This window comes from Neofelis nebulosa, chromosome 1 (assembly GCF_028018385.1).
Source record: "Neofelis nebulosa isolate mNeoNeb1 chromosome 1, mNeoNeb1.pri, whole genome shotgun sequence".
Lineage (NCBI taxonomy): Eukaryota > Metazoa > Chordata > Mammalia > Carnivora > Felidae > Neofelis > Neofelis nebulosa.
The window spans coordinates 116,305,489-116,325,414 of NC_080782.1; the positions used below are offsets into that span (position 1 = coordinate 116,305,489).

Here is a 19,926-nt window from a genome sequence, read left to right on the forward strand (position 1 = left end):
CTGACTGAGCCACCTGGGCTTCTCAAAATTTACATTCTTTTTAAAGAAGAAATGCTTCTTCAAATACATTTTTGCTTGTGGGATATCACTTGGGACTTTATCTTCAGAATCATTGAGGGAAATGTTATCCCTCCATTGTTTTGTTTTTACCCCTCTGTTTTTTCAGGGGCATCTGGCAGTTAAAGTCGGAGAAGTAGTAGGTACAGTTTTTGATTTGCATCTTACATCTTTGTATATTTTTTTTTTCAACGTTTTTTTTTTATTTTTGGGACAGAGAGAGACAGAGCATGAACGGGGGAGGGGCAGAGAGAGAGGGAGACACAGAATCGGAAACAGGCTCCAGGCTCCGAGCCATCAGCCCAGAGCCTGACGCGGGGCTCGAACTCACAGACCGCGAGATCGTGACCTGGCTGAAGTCGGACGCTTAACCGACTGCGCCACCCAGGCGCCCCACATCTTTGTATAAGAAGATATGAATAAGAAGAAAACATACCAGTCCTTAACAACTGTAGAGGTTTTGACCTTTTATAGAACATTTTCCTATTATTTTTTTCCAGGCTTCACCACTTCTTGACCAGAACACACAGCAGGGATTATCATCCCAATTTAACAGGTTAGGAAACTGAGATTACTAAATCTCTGCTAAGGTCCTCCTAGAATCAGGGATGAGAAGACTGCTCATTTCAGTTAAAGAAAAATTATTTATTGACACTTGTTAAAACGGTGAGGAAGACTATTACTAAAGAGGGTCAAAATTACTGCAATAGGAGAACAAAATTGTGCTGAAATTTGAATAAAAACAGCCGGGAATACACAGCCAACAAACAAGAAGAGTGACTGGGTCAGTGGATGGAAAATTACCATGAAGAAACAGTAAAGCAGGCCAAAGGTGGAGGATAAGGAATTTGATCACGTATCAAAGGCATCAGACATCAAGAGGGGGATGACTTAGCAGGATTCATACTAATACTGAGCTCAGCCAGGCCAGACTTGAAGGCCTAGGTGGAATCCTAGACAAGTAGAAGGTTCAGAGGAGCCTAAGAAACGCTAGGACAAGTCTTTTGTCACTGCCTATCTTGGACCTCTTTATTATCCAATCCCTATGGATGAGGATGGCTGGCAGGGAGCCGACGCTCTAGGATCCAGGGTCTGGAGTCTAGGTCTCCCTCCCAGGCAGGAGTAACCTGCTGCCAGAGCTAAGGAGACCACGTCCCGCGACCACCGGACCCACGTGGGTCGGAGCAACGCCCCTTGCCTCAGACCCGAGGCGCCCCCAGAGTCGGCCCAACAGGCAGTGCAACCCACTTCAGGGGCGGGCCCTGCAGGTCGGGCGGGGCGGGGCCGGCACCTTTTATTTGCTGGTGCTCTTGGGCGGGGTTCCAGGCCCCGCCCCACCGCCCGTTACTGGTCGCAGAGTCTCCATCTCCCTCCCCTCAGCCAGCGAAGGCCAGCGCTGGTCGGTCCCGCTCTGCCCAGCGGGAGGGGCCGAGCCCGCGTTCCTCCTCCCTACGGGTTTCACCCTTAAAGCACGAGTCCTGACGCTCCGCCTGTTGGAAAGGGTGCCGGGATCCGGACAGCAATCTGCCAGGGCAGGCCAGGGCCTACCGAAGAGGGCCTGAGACCAGGGAGCAGCCCCAGCTGGCACGCGAGCGTCTCGGCGGGTGAGAGCTGCGAGGGCAGGGGTCCCGGGCGCCATTGCTGGCCGCCAGAGCGCCGCCCGGACCTATTCCGCCCTCAGCTGCTCTACCCGCGCCGGGAGGAGCCGTAGCTCGGGGTCGTCGCCACCCACTGGCCCCGTGTCGTAAATCGTGTGCCTCATCTACCGCGCGCTGCGGGCCGTTGGGACCGAGACCATGTTTGACAAGACGCGGCTGCCGTACGTGGCCCTTGATGTGCTCTGCGTATTGTTGGGTACGTACGCGCCGCCGGCCTGAGGGGCGTGTGCGTGCGAGCCCGGGGTGGGGTGCCCCGGTGGGTACGGGCGTGTGTCTTCTGGGAGGGGACTCGCCGAGAATTGCCCACGGGCGTGGGGGCGGGTGTGTGTTTCTGACGCGCGCACCTTTGCGGGGCGAGACTCGGGGGACGGCTTCCGCAGCCCGGGGATCCCGCTTTGCAGCCTGCACCTCGGTCCGTGTGTGGCTCCCACTGTCTTGTCTGTCGCCCGCCGGTGTGCTGAGCCTAGCCCTGCTTGGACGCTGTTCACGTCTCTGCGCTCCGTCCCTTGCTCCTGTCCTCTGTTTCCCGTTCCACTTCCAGCAGAGCCGGGTGGGCTCCTCCCCTCTCTGCTGTAGGGAAGCCCGGTCACTGGCACGTCAGGATCTGTAGAGACACTGGAGGTTTGATTCACTGGGTATTCTCAGTAATAGGCGCTCCGCCTGGTTTATCTTACTTGTGGGAAGCAGTTTAATTTTTCGTCTATAAAAGACTAGAACCTTCCTAATTAGAAGGTGTTACCAGGTTGTAAATTGTCAGGTTGCAAGTAGGTGTGAGGATGCCAAATTTCTGCCTATGGATCTGAAGAAACTGGCTGTTTGGTTGTGTATGCGCGCGTGCTCCAGACCTGCTGTTTCCTTCTCTGTACAGACCTTGCCATGGTGTAGCTTTCCATCTCCTGTGACAGCCCACAAGGAGCACTACACATTCTTTGGCTGCAGCAATTCTGGCGTTGGCTTCCTAATGGAAGAGTTCATTTCTGGGGCTTCAGGTTCCCAATTGCTCCTTGCTTTTGACAAGAAAGAATTGAAGTCATCTGGATAAGGGATAGGCATCTGGATAAAGAATTGGAAGGAATAACTTTCACCTTTTTAATATGTATTGTGTGTAAGGTAATCTGTTGAGAGCTATTTAGACGTTGTGGGGGAAAACAAACAAACAAACAAACAAACAAAAAAGCAAGAAGACCTGCTCGAGGTTTGGGTAGCCAGAGTCAGGTATCAAAGTAATGGTACTGGCAACACCTCAGTGTTGGAGATCCCTTGACTGTGGCATCCTTGGTGCAGGTGTGCATAATGGCTTTCACCGATAGGAAATATCCCCCGATTTGAATCCAGTATTCCACTTTTCCTGCCTCAAACCTGACGATTTAGGCGGCTGCAGTCTTCCTGAATTCTTATAAATTCTCTTTCCTCTTTTTTGAGGTAAAATCCCTGTATTATTTATGAAATATTTTTATTGTTGACTGAGAGCTCTTTTAGAGCTCCACAGTGAATTTTTGAAGTTCAGAAAAGAGAAACAGAATTTTGGAACACTATTTTTTATAGAAACAGAAGTAATTCTTTCTCTCTTTCTTTTTTTTTCCTCCCCGACCCCTTTGGAGAACAAATTCTTCAAATGTCAAAACATACTAATAACTACATTAAATATATTGAAATTTATTTACTATGAAAAATTTGCCTTTGGTAAAGACATTAAATTTTATTGCAGTTTTAGATTTTTCTTTTTTTTTCTTTTAATTCCAGTGTAATTAACATACAGTGTTATATTAGTTTCAGGTGTACAATATAGTGATTGAACAATTCCATATATTTCTCCGTGCTCATCATGATAAATGTACTCTTAATTCCTTTCACTTGTTTCACTGATCTCACTACCTACCTCTCCTCTGGTAAGATGTTAAATTTTAAAATGTGCTAAAGCACAGTGTCACTAGGGCATTGTTAAATGTCACATATATTTTAGTGAAGGGAGAGGAAAATGTTTGGTCACAAGTAGTTTTGATAATTCTAATATATTGGATATTACCTGCCATTGCCACAAATTGTGTACTCTCAGAATTATATATCTATTTCCTCTTCTCCCTTGTGAGAGTTAATAATTTGTAAAACAAATGTCATGTTTTTTTCTGTGGGCCAAGCACTGTACTAGGATAAGTGAAACCTTATACTGCTTTAAGTTAACCAAAGTTAATATTAATATACACAGTCATATGGTAGATCTGTGTTTTGTTTCTGTGTTTTTAAATTCATCTAAAATGGAGAACCCATTTGTAGTACAGTTTTATAAATTATAAGTTCTTCTGGTCTGTGTTTTCAACATGATGCAAAGATCACATAATTGTACTGTAGAGGTAATAAGAACAGTTTTATTGCTATAATTTTATTGACCTGACATTTTCAGGATTTATGATGGCTTTCAAAAAGATGAAATTGTGTTTTTGATTTTAAGTGTTTTTAATGGTTTTGGGAAAAACTTGCTTTGGGGGCTTAGGGATTAAGTATGTTTTAGAAAAAGATACCTGGTCTATTGAAACATGTTTTATCTGTTATTGTATTGCTCAAGTTTCTTTTAAAGTAATTCAGAAGATTTTCATGATGAGCCCAAAATTCCCTTTCCCTAAACAGAAAATGAAGTACTAATTTATTTTAATTTGGTAGATAAGATGACGTTAAATTTAACAATGTCAACTCTCCATTACAAACAGCAATGAAGGTGCTGGGATACAAAAGTTTTTCCTACTGGGTTTTGGAAGGCAATACATTTTTATAGCAAATTCACCTCTTGGAGTCTAAAGGTTATTTTAAATTTGGCTTTTATTCACTTTACTGACAGCAGGAGATTGACAGACTAAAATTATGGTAGCTTGAAGAGGGTTATCAATTTGGAATTAACTTTATTCTTTTTCTGTGGAGTATATACAGTTAAGAGTTGCCTATACCAACAAAAAGATGATTAAACACTTCTTAAATACAGGGTTATATGAAAGTGACTCATAATTATAATGTGAATATGTTCCAGGTTCTGTTAATGACCACCCCAACATCATACAGTATATCCATTTTAATTTGATGATGTAACATGATTGTGTCACATGACTACTTTATAATTTTATGGAGTGTGATGTCTGTTGAAGTGATCATTAAACATGTGATGTGTGTGTTTCTACCTCTCAGTCATGTTTATCATGTAAAACATGAATTCCTCCATCTCATAAACCAAATCTTGAGTTTCTTCGGTGGATCTGGTGAGTTCTTAGAAAAAGTCAGAATTTTGAGATATAATGTGTATTTGAAATGGAGCATAGTCTTGCCATTTTTCTCTAGATCTTTTGATGATGAGTTCTGTCATTGTAGAAAAGACTGGCTGTAAGTATCTAAGCACACAAGAAAAGCTGCTGGATAGGAAATGATAGCAGGCTGGTATGAAGGGAACTATGTTTTTGCTCATTGTGTTAAATGATGTGCTGAATAAAACTTACTAGTGTTTAATTTCTGAGAGTCATTCCACATTTTATCCCCTGTGGCATAAGGCTGCCAGTTATGGACGCTGAGTCCACTGATGGATTCTGTGCACATAGGTTGAAGGCTGATTCTGTCAGGTGCATGTTAGGTGCTAGCGATTCAAAGTTGATTAAGACAATCCTTGCCCTAAAGGAGTTCAGGGTCTAATGAAGGACAAATAAACGGCTTATAGTACATCCTAATAAGTGTAATAATTGTGGTATGGAATAGGTGCCCTTTGAGTACAGAGAAGGGACTTGTCTTAGACCTGATCCATTGCAAATAAATGGTTTGTCTGTTTATCCTTAGGGATACAGAAGGGACAAAAATTACCTAGAATTACTTTTAGAATCTTTTTTTTCTTGCCCACCTTGATGTAGGGCAGTAGAAACCCAAGTAGGTACCCTACATTTATGACTTTTTTGTAGACGGTTCCATGGTGTCTAAAAGATTTAGGAGGAACTGGCAAAAACTTTTTGTATACTTGTGTTTTGCTGTGTGGCAGTCATTTAGAATACCTTTTTGTGCTCCACATTCTCCTTTTGCCCCTCCAGATCTGTTCCCCACCTTTATCTGTGCTCTGGGAAGCAAATTCTATGAGTTACATCAACTGACCTCTTGGTTTATGGTTTCTGGTTTGCCTTGGTTGGTGGTGTGTCAGTAGGAGGCCTGGAAGAGCCAGTTCCTTCCTGCTGGATTTGTGTTGCTAAAGCCGTTCTGTGTTTTGTGAGTAGGTCACAGCTTCTGTTAAATGGCCCTCTTCTGCCAGCCAGCCACAGTTACAGATCTTTCTGGGTTCTGGTAACCCCTTACTTGCCCCTTTAGGCCTAGTGATGATAATGGCTTCCTGATGTTGCTGGCATGGGAGTTTTCCACCATCCCTTGCTGCTTTTCTTAAATCCTGCCTCTGCTTTTGAAGATGGTTCCTTCATTAAATTCTGTTGAATACCTTTTTTGAATGTGCTTTTTTGTTTGTTTGTTTGTTTTGCTTGGGCCCTACTGATAACATTCATCCATGTCCAAAACAGATCTGAAGTAGCTTCCCTTTCTTCACTAACATCAGTTACAGCTGCCCATTATAGCAGGTGCAGACAGGAGCTCATGGGCTCCAGTGTTGGCTTTCTTGGAAGAAAGGTTGGTCATAGTTTCCTTACCATGCTCCAAATGTGGTATCATCATTATGTCAAATCGTAGTCAATAGATTAAGAATAAAATCTGGCAGCAAAAAACTGGCAGCTGATGATAGTAGGTGGTTGTGGAATCCCTGTTACTTATTCTTCCCTAGTAATTATCTCAATACTGATGTCATATGTCATTGCTGTAATACTGACATCTGCACCTTAAGTATTACCTCTGAAGAGTGATTCCCTTTCCTTTCCCTCATTCTGGACCCCTTTCTCAAGGGGAAAAAAAATTAAATATTTAGTGAAAGATTTTCACTTGCTAAATAGTCTGCAGCATATTGTGCCTTCCCTTTTCTCCTGACATTCATTCATTCATTCATTCATTCTTGAACATGTGTTTGCTTAGGTGCCTGGCATCGTGTTGGATGCTGAAGATAAAAATAAATAAGTAGGACAAAATGCTTACCTGATCACTAGCCATTTCAACCTCAGTTAACTTGTATTTATTTTTACAATGTTTTTTTAAATTTATTTTTATTTTTTTAAATGTTTATTTTTGAGAGAAAGAGAGAGAGCACAGGCGGGGGTGTGGGCAGAGAGAGAGAGGAGACACAGAATCTGAAGCAGGCTCCAGGCTCTGAGCTGTTTGCACAGAGCCCATTGCAGAGCTCGAACTCATGAACTTTGAGGTCATGACCTAGATGAAGTCACATGCTTAGCCAATGGAGCCCTGGGAGCCCCTATTTATTTATTTTAGAGAAGAGAGTGTGCACCTGTGTAAGTGAATGCAGGGGGTGGGACATAGGGAGAGAGGGAATCCCAAGCCAACTTGGTGATGTCAGCACAGAGCCCTATGTAGGGCTCGAACCCACAAATTGTGAGTTCATGACCAGAGCTAAAATGAAGAGACACACCCTTAACCATTTGAGCCACCCAGAACTTCCTTTAACTTTTATTAAGCAAACCTCTTTTGCTTCTGATGAAAGGTAACTGGGTTTGTGTTTTTTTCATATAACTTTTCTATTCCCAGCTACAGAGAGAGGGATAGAATCTCAAAAAATGATAAAAAATTTGTTAAACTGGCATATTCTTTTGTTAGACTGGAATCCTGCCGCAAGAGTTTTTCTACCTTTAAAAGGCCAGTTTTGAACAAAAGCAGAGACCTGGAAGAAATTGCTACTGTTTGACTCCAGTTGGTTTTATACAGTTGAATTTTAACTTTAATTTACCTTGCTTGGAATAAAGTATGGAAATGTTCAGAGAATGTTCTTCTCTATAGATTTTATGAAATGTAAATTCTTCATTTATATTCTCCTTGAATTACATCCCTTTGGAAACTCAGGGGCGTGCTATGGATCTTGATTACTCTTTTTTTGTTTAGTCATTTTTGGCTGAGCTCTACGAAAGTTTCCTATGTATGCTCAGCTTGGGGGATTTTTTTTTTTATTCTCTTGGATAAGAAATTGAAGTTTAAGTTGTTATTGTTTACCCTAGTAAAAAAGAGAATTTGGAAGAAAGTCACTAAACTCCCAGATTTTAAGTGAACCAGTTAAAATATAGCTTCAATTTTATGGAAAGGAATTTGGAATGTTAATTGTCTGCTTCCTCCTAATTTGGGTGGCTTAATTCAGCATTTGGGATGGAAATACACAGTCTCTGTAATAAGCTAGTTAAGGATTACATAGACACTGTCTTGTCTGATTTTCATTTTAAAAAGCATTCACCATTCAGATATTATGAACAGTGGATACAAGTAGCTTTCTCCTTCTTCCCTTCAGCCTTCTTGCTGTCTAGGTTTAAAGCCTAGATGGCTTATAATTTTTTGTTTGTTTTGTTTTTTAATTTTTTTTTTCAACGTTTTTTATTTATTTTTGGGACAGAGAGAGACAGAGCATGAACTGGGGAGGGGCAGAGAGAGAGGGAGACACAGAATCGGAAACAGGCTCCAGGCTCCGAGCCATCAGCCCAGAGCCTGACGCGGGGCTCGAACCCACGGACTGTGAGATCGTGACCTGGCTGAAGTCGGACGCTTAACCAACTGCGCCACCCAGGCGCCCCTGTTTTGTTTTTTAATTAAAACTAGTCTAACATTGGAAATATCTTGTTTTTTATAAACAATTAATCCTTTAAAATATTAGAGAGGCAGCATAGTCTAACGATGATCTCTGGATCCAAATTGCTTAGGTTTACATTTCACTTCCTCCATTTACTAACTGTGTGACCTTGGGCAGTTTTCTTCTTTGTGCCTCTCTTTGCTAATAAAAGTACCTACCTTATATGGTTGTTGTGAAGCTTGAGTGAGTTGTATGTAAAGAGCTTAGAGCAGTGTCTTGCACTTAATGTGCATGATACATTTGTGAAAAAAAGTCAATCTTCTGTAATCCTACTAACTGTAACATAATTATTTTCATAGCAGTAACATCAGCTAGTTTTGTATTAGGGGCAAAAACACTCTCAAACTTTGAAACATTTCTGATGCATACTCATTGAATGTCTTTGAAGCTTACAGAGCATATTGAAATAGTAGTGTTGTGGGGCGCCTGGGTGGCGCAGTCGGTTAAGCGTCCGACTTCAGCCAGGTCACCATCTCGTGGTCCGTGAGTTCGAGCCCCGCGTCAGGCTCTGGGCTGATGGCTCAGAGCCTGGAGCCTGTTTCCGATTCTGTGTCTCCCTCTCTCTCTGCCCCTCCCCCGTTCATGCTCTGTCTCTCTCTGTCCCAAAAATAAATAAAAAACGTTGAAAGAAAAAAAAATTAAAAAAAAAAAAAAAGAAATAGTAGTGTTGTATCAGTCATGTGTAAAAGCCACATATATGATCTCCAAGTAGTGGTAATCCCAGCAGTGGTGGAAATTAATCTGTATAGGTCTGTGGTAGAGAGTAATTAAACAAATAAAAAAACTTTATACCATGCTAAGTCCTGAATTTCACCTTAATCAAGAAAATGGAGTTATCTGTACTCTGAGTCACCTTCACTACTTTTATTGCCCAGGCCATGGAAATGGTCATTCCCTATAAAAAGTGAACTTCATATTTTCAAAATTTGTGAATGGCCTTCATTGTACATCCTCATTTGTGCAAATTCTATTATTTGAATTCTTCTCTGCAGTTAAATGGACAACAAACAATTGTTGTGTAATACCTCTCCATACCCTCCTCTCCATCTTTTTAATTTTTTTCATTTATTATATTCTTTAAATTAAAAAAAAATTAATTCAGGAGTAGAATTTAGTGATTTATCGCTTAAATACCATACCCACTGCTCATCACAAGTGCCCTCCTTAATGCCTATCACCCATTTAGCCCATCCTCCCATCCACCTTTCCTCCAGCAACCCACAGTTTCTTCTGTCTAGTTAAGAGTCTCTTTTGTTTTGCCTTACTCTTTGTTTTTATCTTATTTTATTTTTCCTTCCCTTATGTTCAACTGTTTTGTTTCTTAAATTCTACATATGAGTGAGATCATACGGTATTTGTCTTTCTCTGACTGACTTTTCTGCTTAGCATAATACACTCTAGTTCCATCCATATGGTTGCAAATGGCAAGGTTTTATTCTTTTTGATGGTTGAGTAATATTCCATTGTATATACATCCACATTTTTATCCATTCGTCAGTCGATGGACATTTGGGCTCTTTCCATTACTCTTGCTTTTTTCAGTCAGGTGTTTCTTTTGATGTATATTAATGTGAAATTTGTGTGTGTGTATGTGTGTGTGTGTGTGTGTATAGATGTGTGTGAGAACAGTATTAAGTTTTTTAAATATTTGACTTTGCATTATCTTCATTAAGCACCTATAATGTGCTTAATACAATGTTAGTAGCTATAAATATTACTGTAAAAAAGATAACATTTCTAAACTAATATTTAAGACAATTACAGATGTGCTTAATACAATGTTAGTAGCTATAAATATTATTGTAAAAAAGATAACATTTCTAAACTAGTATTTAAGACAATTACAGATGTTTGTAAATGGCATGAAAGAGTTCAAACAAGGTAGAAGAGTGTCAGACGGTGGAGGGTGGCAATCTCAAAGAAGGCTTCTCTGAGGAGGTGATACTTGAATTAAGATTTAAGGATGAAAATAAGGAGGGTATGGAGGAACTTGAAGAAGATGATTCCAGATGATTCCAGGCACAGGGAAGAGCAAGTGTTGAGGGCCAAATGGTGAAGAGCATTTTGTAACAGGAAAGAGGCCAGTGTGACTGGAATATAGTATGCATCCATGGTATTCTTTCATTTCTTTTTTAAATTTTTGTATTAAAAAAAATTTTTTTGTTTATTTTTAAGAGAGACAGAAACAGAATGCGAGTGGGTTAAGGGCAGAGAGAGAGGGAGACACAGAAGCAGAAGCAGGCTCCAGGCTCTGAGCTGTCAGCAGAGTCTGATGCAGGGCTCGAACCCACGGACCATGAGATCATGACCTGAGCTGAAGTCGGACACTTAACTGACTGAGCCACCCAGGTGCTCCAATTTCTTTTTTCTCTTCTCTTCTCTTCTCTTCTCTTCTCTTCTCTTCTCTTCTCTTCTCTTCTCTTCTCTTCTCTTTCTTTCTTTTGGAGAAAGGGAGAGAGAACATGAGTGGGGGAGGAGCAGAGGGAGAGAGAATGAGGGAATCTTAAGCAGGCTCCATACCCACTGCAGAGCCTCACTTGGAACTTGATCCCAGGACCATGAGATCATGACCAGAGCCAAAATCAAGAATCTGGTGCTTAACTGACTGAGCCACGCAGACCCCTCTCCATGGTATTCTTAATAGTGAATTTTGTAACCAACTTCTAAATGTCAAAGTGGATAATAATAATAACTGACATTTGTTTAGTGATTACTAGGCCCTGTGTGGCCTGTAAGGTCTCTTAACAACTTGCTCAGGGAGGGTAGTTTGGTCATCTATATTCTGTAGGTGATAGAACTGAGGCCTAGAATATTTGGGAAACTCTCCCAATGGAACCCAGCCAAGAAGTGATATAATTGGGAATTGGGAAATGGATTTTTAAGGATTATAACTTTTGAATGCAAATTGGTCAATATTTAAGAAAGGTACTAATAAATGGAGAAATTGACAAAGGAGAGGTTTAGGAGATTAGTTGATTGTAAAAACAATGATTATTTTTAGGTAGCCTAACTGTTTTATGACTGTCTTAATTCTATATGATGTGACTTCAGAATCCATTTCTACTTAATGATATTTTGAGCATGTGCCTGCTACCCAAAGGAGGCACTTTAATTTTTCATAACTCAAATTCCTAATTACTACTAAGAGTTTGCCGAGACAGCATATCATCCTTGAATTAGCCCTGTTAAGTAACATACCCACAGACTTTTTTTTCAGGTAGCATTGTTGTTGGCATTTCTATACAGGAAAGGAAGACTTTTGGTCTTCACTATATTTCATGGGAGTCATGTGTGTAGAGTTCAGAGTCACCTTTGGGAACTCATTATAGCAGATATAGTTAGAATCTCATGGTTTAGTTCTCATTTGTCACTGTTTGGAAATGTTTCCTGAGTCTTTTTCGGGGTGGGGTGCCCAGGAAAATGACATATAGGAAATGTGTCCTAGATGAGCTCTTGAGTTAATTGGCAGCTTGTTAAGTGAGGTTCTGCCTTGCCTGTTGGTACATTTACATCAGCAGTAAGAGATATGGGTTGACTGCCTAGGCGCTTGAGGGGTAAATGAGGAAAAGAGAAGAAAAACATTATTCATTGAATGCCTAAACGAATCTTTTGTAAATTTCTTACATAAGCTCAGGCAATCATCATAAAGCTCTGAGGTTTTAGCCTTACTTTATGTCACAGCATTGGAATACAAAAATGGGTGAAAAAAGTAAACAAAAGCCTTGGTTCTCAAATAGCTCTCGTTTACTGTGGAAGACAGACTCATAAGAAACAGTGACAATACTGTATAGTAAGTTGAATGCCTGATATTTCCTAGCTCTGAGGTTACTAAGAGTAAGACAGGGTCTCTACACTGAAGAGATATGCAAAGGCTTGTAAATGGATATTGGTTGGTATTTTAATGAAGTCTATCTGTATTTCAAAATGATTTCTTCTTAAACGGTTGCTTTTAGTTTCCAGCATAAATAATGTGCACCTTTGGGCACATTACTTTTGTCTAGTTCTAAATTCTGTAAATAATTCCTGTGGAAAGTTCAGGCCCCGTTTGTGTTGCTGGATAAAGACACAGGAGGTGGGTGTTCAGAAGGTGTGTGGCACATGGTGGGCATTCAAGTATTTGTTACATGAATGAATAGGCAATACACTTGAGTCAGCTACTCTTCCAGGATTTGAATTCTAGACCCATCTATTAATAACTGTATGACACTGGGCAGGTCACTTCACCTCTATGAGTTTTGTCATCTAATGAGGAAAAAGATGATGCTAATAGGGCATTTTTCATAGTGCTGTGAAATTAGCTGAGATAATGTATGAGACAATGTATATGAAGTGTTTAGCACAGTGAAGTGTTAAGCATAGTCCTGGCCTGTGCTGCTGTTATCATTATTAAACTAAAAACCACTTTGGTACCAGTGACCCAGTCTGTTATTTAAATTTGATATCATGTGCTGGTGACTCTTCTTTTGCAACATTATTTAGTGTTCTAGTTTCAGTTAAAATTTTTTTTTTCTTAACGATTATTTGTTTTTGAAAGACAGAGAGAGACAGAGAATGAGCAGGGGAGGGCCCGAAGGAGAGGGAGACACAGAATCTGAAGTAGGCTCCAGGCTCAGAGCCTGACTTGGGGCTCAAACTCATGAACTGTGAGATCATGACCTGAGCCAAAGCCAGATGCTTAACTGACTGAGCCACCCAGGCGCCCCTAGTTTCAGTTTAAATGAATTAACATTGGAAACTGGTTTGTATTTCAGTTTTTAGTGCCCAGATCACTTTGGGAAATGTTTTTATTACTTCTAACCTATTTCTCTGTGGAATCAGCTCACAAAGATCTTCTGATTTTGCTTCTAGGTGAGCAATATTCCCACAACTCATAGGCAAGGTACCCAAATGAATGTGGCTGGAGAGAGAACAGTGTAATAGAATAGATGTGTGAACTAGTAAGAGCATGGTTTGGATAGTCCTAACTCCTCTTAGTACCCATTTCCTGAAACATGAAGGTTTTATTTGTTAAATATAAACTTATCAAGACCCAACTTGAGGTTGAAGGAGCTAAACATAACCAGTTCTCATCATAACTTATTTTCATCAATAAGATTTTGTATTTTCTTCTTTCCAGAGTTTAAGAAATAGGTATATATATATATAGTGATCACACCCATCTGCAGTGTTCTGAGATAGCCCTAACTTTAGGTAGTAGCCTTCTTCAGAGAGACAGTTTGTTAAATATATGACCAAATGTAATTAAAAGTCATACTTTTATGATATTTAACTTAAAAACTATGTTTTTGGGGCACCTGGGTGTCTCAGTTGGTTAAACGTCGGACTCTTGATTTCCTGATCTCATGGTTTGTGAGTTTGAGCCCTGAGTCAGGCTCTGTGCTGATAGCATTGAGCCTGTTTGGGATTCTCTATTTCCTTCTCTCTCTGCCCTTCGCCGATTCACACTCTTTCTCAAAGTAAATAAGCTAAAAAAAATGAAAAAATAAAAAAAAAACTTAAAAAAAAGCTCACGAGTTTTCAGTCAACATGCACAGCTGTCATCAGAAGGACAAAGGTAGTTTTCATACTAATGTGTGAAGAACAGAAAATAGCTTGTTAATTATTAAATCCCCCCTCAAAAATAAGTAAGTAAAATTTAAAAAAACCTGTTTTTAAAAAAAACACAGTTTTTCAAATGACATCGTAATTTGATTGGGAAAATATACCTAGCATAGTTAGGCAGTGTAGCAGAAGCAAGTGATGTTTATTGTATTTTACTTTTTTTTTTTTTTTTTTTCAAATGGCATGGATAAGAGAAAGGAATTTTAAATGGACTCCTTTCCAAATATGTATTGTTTCTAACTCAATGGCTCAGTTGGGAAAAGGTTTCTTAAACTGTGATGTTATCAAAACTTGCTAGGCAGGTTATGGGTAATATTCAACTTTATAGCTAGTGTTGGATATCTAAATTAATACTAACTTTATGTCTCACAGTATGAGTGAGAGTTTAAGTGCTGTCATTGAATGTAGTCTAATTATGAACCAAATCTAATTACAAGTAAGTAAATTACCTTTTATGGAGATAGGTTTTTAAGTGGGCCTTCCCCCTTGCTTAGGATTTGATATAGTGGAGGTTTTGTCGTGAGTGGCAATTTGTTTTTGTAACTTTATTTAAATACTTTAGAGTATGATCTAGCAGTGAAGGCAGTTGGTTTGGAAGTCAGATTCTGGTTTTGCTTCTGCTATTCTTTCTGATCACATGGGCAAGATCTCATGGGCTGCTTCATTTATTTATGTGTAATTTCTAATGAGAATATTGTCTGCCTTGCCTATCTCTCAGGATCACAGTGGTAAGCAAACCGTGCTGATTAAGAAGAGTCAGTTGCTGCAGAATATATTAACAGCATTTGACACCAGTGGACTCAGGGTAGGAAGACAGAGAGCACGTAGTATACGAGGGGGTATTTTGAGCAACTGCAGCAGACCTGTAGGAGATTAATTATAAGTCTAGTCTGGTGAAGAATGGGTGAGTGTTATTGTCAGCAGAAAGTAGGAAAAAGCTGAAAACTGAAGTGTTTAGGAAGTAGTGATAGGCACTGATACAAAATAATGTAGACCACCCCGCCTCGTTTCCTCTTTTGCCACACTTAGGTACACAACTTTATCAGTGACCAGTTGGCTCATGAAATCCTGGAACTAGTTCGTTATTCTTGCCTTAGTCATACTGTGACAAATGGGAACATGTGCTACCTTGAAAAGCCATTGTAAAATATAATTTGGTCAGACTGAAATTTTAATGAAGGGATTTTTATTTTTTAAAAAAGGTGGAGATTAGTGTTCACCTACTATTTAATTAAAAAAGGAAAGAAACTACGATTTTAATGTAGTCTGCTGAATAACAGATTATTGTATCAGTAGTAGTTTGTCTTCAGTAAAGTCTGTCAGATTCTTTTGGCAAAGATCTAACACACCAAGGGAATCTCTTCTAACATTGTAATCGGCCTGTGCTATGCTGTATTCCGTTGACCTGCAGAATAATAAACAGGTGAGAGATGTTCCTTGAAATAGAGTAATTACATTTTCTAAGATTTTCAGTTTTTCTCAGTACTAGTCTTGCAGTTCATTAGCTGATTAATGATTGGAATGGTAACACCTGAGTGTTACTGTGTAGCTGTAGCTGGCTGCCTGATGATTACTATGTGGGGTGTTGGGACCCATTGGACAGGTAAGGAGTTTCATCTACCCTACAGCCATGGAAACTCAACATCAATTAGAAGTATGGCACCAGAATTAAGGTAACATGGACAAAGTTATAAGAAAATCTTGACAAAATTGAGTACTATTTAAGAGCTTATTTTTTTGTTACCTAATAATTTAAAACATACATTTAAAAGCATTGAATTATTCAATAGCCATTACTGAAATTTTAAACTCAAGAGAGCCTCTTGATACGGCCCTGATGTGGGCTTTCGCTAAATAAATTTATTCTAATAAAAAGGGAGGCAAAAAGAATGAGGAAAAAGAAAAGAAAGGAGGTAAATATTGCTGGATGGTCTGTTTTTGCCTTCAAATGGGAGTTCAGGAGAGGATGAAGCTTCTTCAATAGGAAGAAGGTTGAGAAAATAATCATGAGGATGTGTGCTTCACAAGGTCTGAGATTGCTTGCTGCCCAGTAAAAAGACTGCGGTGGAGGGGCGCCTGGGTGGCGCAGTCGGTTAAGCGTCTGACTTCAGCCAGGTCACGATCTCACGGTCCGTGAGTTCGAGCCCTGCGTCAGGCTCTGGGCTGACGGCTCGGAGCCTGGAGCCTGCTTCCGATTCTGTGTCTCCCTCCCTCTCTGCCCCTCCCCCGTTCATGCTCTGTCTCTCTCTGTCCCAAAAATAAAAATTAAAAAAAAAAAAAACAAAAAAAAAACATTAAAAAAAAAAAAAAAGACTGCGGTGGAGATTCTGATTTTTCATTTGGAAAATATAAGGATCACATAAAATAGATAAAATTAATATAAAATTAATGAAGTAAAGAGCTGGCTTTAAGTTGGTCAGTTAATTCAACCTATGTTTAGGATTTACTAAGGGAAAAAATCAGAATCCTGGAAAAATGCTGTGATAGTTACCATATTTCACATCCTTGGACTTTTCATGATTACGAATGATATACTGGGATAGGGAGACTTTATAAGTTGGTCGAGTATTTTTTAAGTTAAAGTCTTAGTAAAAGTAGAGGAGTTTGAAATTTTGAACTATCAGAAAGAACAAATAATGAAATCTTACAATTCATACAGGTGCTAGCCATAGACATATTTCAGTGTGTCTTACCTTGTAGTTTCAATAGAACTTTATTTAAAAAAAATGTATTTTACCAATATAGGAAATGATTTCCATTTGTTTTTAGTAACATATAAACGTTTTTAGAGATTTTTTTTTTGATTTATGGGATGCATTTTAAGTTAGGTGTGTGGACACTGGAAACATACAGGTTTGAGTTTGAATTCCACTTCTTTCACCTACAATTAGGGTAAATCACCCATGTTCACAGCTTCAGTTTCTTTATCTGAAAAGGGCTGTGTCTTTATCTGTATATTCTCTTAGGCTTATTTATTCTCTATTACATAGGAGTCATCTATTCCACAAGTATTTGTCCCTCACATATTGTGTGCCACACTCTTAGAGGAGATGTGTATAATCAGACAAATAAATATAAAAATAAACTAATAAGTGCTATAAAGGAGAGAGATGGGTACTGTGAAGGTTTATAAAAAGTTTTGAATAGGGGCGCCTGGGTGGCTTGGTCGGTTGGGCGTCTGACTTCGGCTCAGGTCATGATCTCACGGTCCGTGGGTTCGAGCCCCACGTCGGGCTCTGTGCTGATAGCTCAGAGCCTGGAGCCTGCTTCCGATTCTGTGTCTCCCTCTCTCTGCTCCTCCCCAGTTCATGCTCTGTCTCTCTCTGTCTCAAAAATAAATAAACGTTAAAAAAAAAAATTAAAAAAAAAAAGTTTTGAATAGAAGCATGGGGTAGCTTTTTAAAATGATGACTTTTGGGGCGCCTGGGTGGCGCAGTCGGTTAAGCATCCGACTTCAGCCAGGTCACGATCTCGCGGTCCGTGAGTTCGAGCCCCGCGTCAGGCTCTGGGCTGATGGCTCAGAGCCTGGAGCCTGTTTCCGATTCTGTGTCTCCCTCTCTCTCTGCCCCTCCCCCGTTCATGCTATGTCTCTCTCTGTCCCAAAAATAAATAAAAAACGTTGAAAAAAAAATTTTTTTAAAAAAAAATAAAATGATGACTTTGGATATAGGGTAGAATAATAGATTAGGGCTGGAAAAGAATGGATTTAGGGAGATGGGTTAGGAAGCTGTTGAAATAGTCCAAGTGAGGAGCACCTGGGTGGTTCATTTGGTTGGGTGTCTGGCTTTGGCTCAGGTCATGATCTCACAGTCTGTGAGTTCAAGCCACGTGTTGGGCTCTGTGCCGACGGCTTGGAGCGTGAAGCCTGCTTTGGATTCTGTGTCTCCCTCTCTCTCTGCCCCTTCCCCACTCACACTCTGTCTCTCTCTCAAAATAAAATTAAAAAATGTTAAAAAAAAAAAAAAAAAAAAAGAAAGAAATAGTCCAAGTGAGATAATGGTAGTAAGACTAATGAGGGAGTGGTGCAGATGGAGAAAGGTGGATGGATTTAAGAAATATTTGGGAGGCAAAATGGACAGGTTTTGGTGAAACATAGAATGTGGGGAATCAGAGAGAGGGAGGTAACAAGGATAGTTCTGAAAGTTCTGTCTTGTTTAATGGATGGATGTTAATTGCTGCCAGATAATGAGTTGGGGGCATTAGGAGAGAACGTGACCTGATATAGGAAGAGGGGTAGAGAAGAGAGAATGATTTTGGTTTTGAGCACCTTATGTTTAAGATGCTTTTGAGATTTTGAAGAGGAAGTCAAGTCCTTGTTTGCACAAATGGAGTAGTCTGAGGAGTAGTCTGAGTATGGGGAGTCACTGACATTTTCATGGTAATCAAAGTCATAAAAATTGAAATCTCAAGCAGGAGTTATAAAGTGAGGAGAGAAGGTTTCAGACAGAGCTTTAAGAAACACCAGCATTTCAGATTGTTGGGAAGGAAGGAAGAACACAAGACTGAGAGGAAACCCTAATAACTCGGAGAATGTTTCCAGAAAGTCCAGTGAAGAGAGTCCTCCAAGGAGAGAGTGGTAACAATGTCTACATTCTCCTGAAATGTCAAGTAAGATAAAGTCTGTAAAGTGTACAGTGGGTTTAGTTACACAAATGTCATTGATAGCCTTTTCTTATGTAAAGAAAGCAGTTTCCATATTTGAGTGGTGGAAGTGGGTATTTGGTAAAGAAATGGAAATTGTGGGTATTGGTAATTACTTTAAAATGTTGGACTGAGAGGGGCGCCTGGGTGGCGCAGTCGGTTAAGCGTCCGACTTCAGCCAGGTCACGATCTCGCGGTCCGTGAGTTCGAGCCCCGCGTCGGGCTCTGGGCCGATGGCTCGGAGCCTGGAGCCTGTTTCCGATTCTGTGTCTCCCTCTCTCTCTGCCCCTCCCCCGTTCAGCTCTGTCTCTCTCTGTCCCAAAAATAAAAAAAATAAAAAACGTTGAAAAAAAAAATTAAAAAAAAAAAAAAAAAAAATGTTGGACTGAGAAAGGAGAGTATAGTAGAGTATAGTAGAGAAGATTCCAAGCACTGGCCCTAGGAATCATTTCGGAGAGTGGGAGGAGATCAGTTAGGGGTATCAGCTGAAACACTAATAGGCTGGGATAATAGGTTCTTGTGGTTACCTATGACATGCTGGATGGGGAAGAATGATCTTGCCAGATACAGGAATACCTTTTTAAAAAAACAACTGAATTCCCAAGTGTGTGTGGTGAGGGGGAGGGTGGGGGGTAGGTGGGTTTTACACCTAATGCGGGGCTTGAACCCAAGAGCCTGAGATCAAGAGTCACATGCTCTACTGACTGAGCCAGCCTGGAGCCCCTAGGAATACCATTTTTAGATATATGGTACTGTGTAAGAATAGTTGGACTTCTTAAAGAACCCTCTTTGTTGAGAAGAATGGATTACTTGGTATCCTTGTAGCTGGCAGCACAGAGCCTGATGTGTAGCTTGAACTCTTGAACCATGAGTTCATGATGTCAGCTGAAGTTGGACGCTTAACCAACTGAGCCACCCAGGTGTCTCTATTTTTGCGAGAGAAAGAGACCACGTGAGTGGGGGAGGTGCAGAGAGAGAGGGAGAGAGAGAATTCCAAGCATGCTCTGCACTGTCAGCACAGAGCCCAATGCGGAGCTTGAATCCATGCATGAAAACATGAGATCATGACCCAAGCCGAAACCAGTGCCCCAAGCACCGAGTACTTATTAGGCACTCAACAAACTAATGTCTGCGTGTCCTTTTTCTTGCTTCCCAGCTAGCTGCTGTTTATTGTGTAGTTTCAGCATTGAATGTTTGCTCTTACTCTTGAAGTAATACTTGGTGGGAGTA

The 19,926-nt window shown here is 40.3% G+C and overlaps 1 protein-coding gene across 3 annotated transcripts in view; it reads left to right on the plus strand.

The window, feature by feature from the left end:
* The first annotated feature begins 1,771 nt into the window (after positions 1-1,771).
* Positions 1,772-19,926, plus strand: part of PLPP1 (phospholipid phosphatase 1) — a 90,082-nt gene continuing 71,927 nt past the window's right edge. The window contains exon 1 of one of the 3 annotated variants that reach the window (XM_058732504.1): positions 1,772-1,911. In XM_058732504.1, the coding sequence (XP_058588487.1) occupies positions 1,854-1,911 (58 nt within the window). In that variant the 5' untranslated portion in view covers positions 1,772-1,853. Of the gene's footprint in view, positions 1,912-1,983; positions 2,128-19,926 lie in introns of those variants that run through there. The other 2 variants (XM_058732496.1, XM_058732507.1) reach the window with 2 other exon arrangements.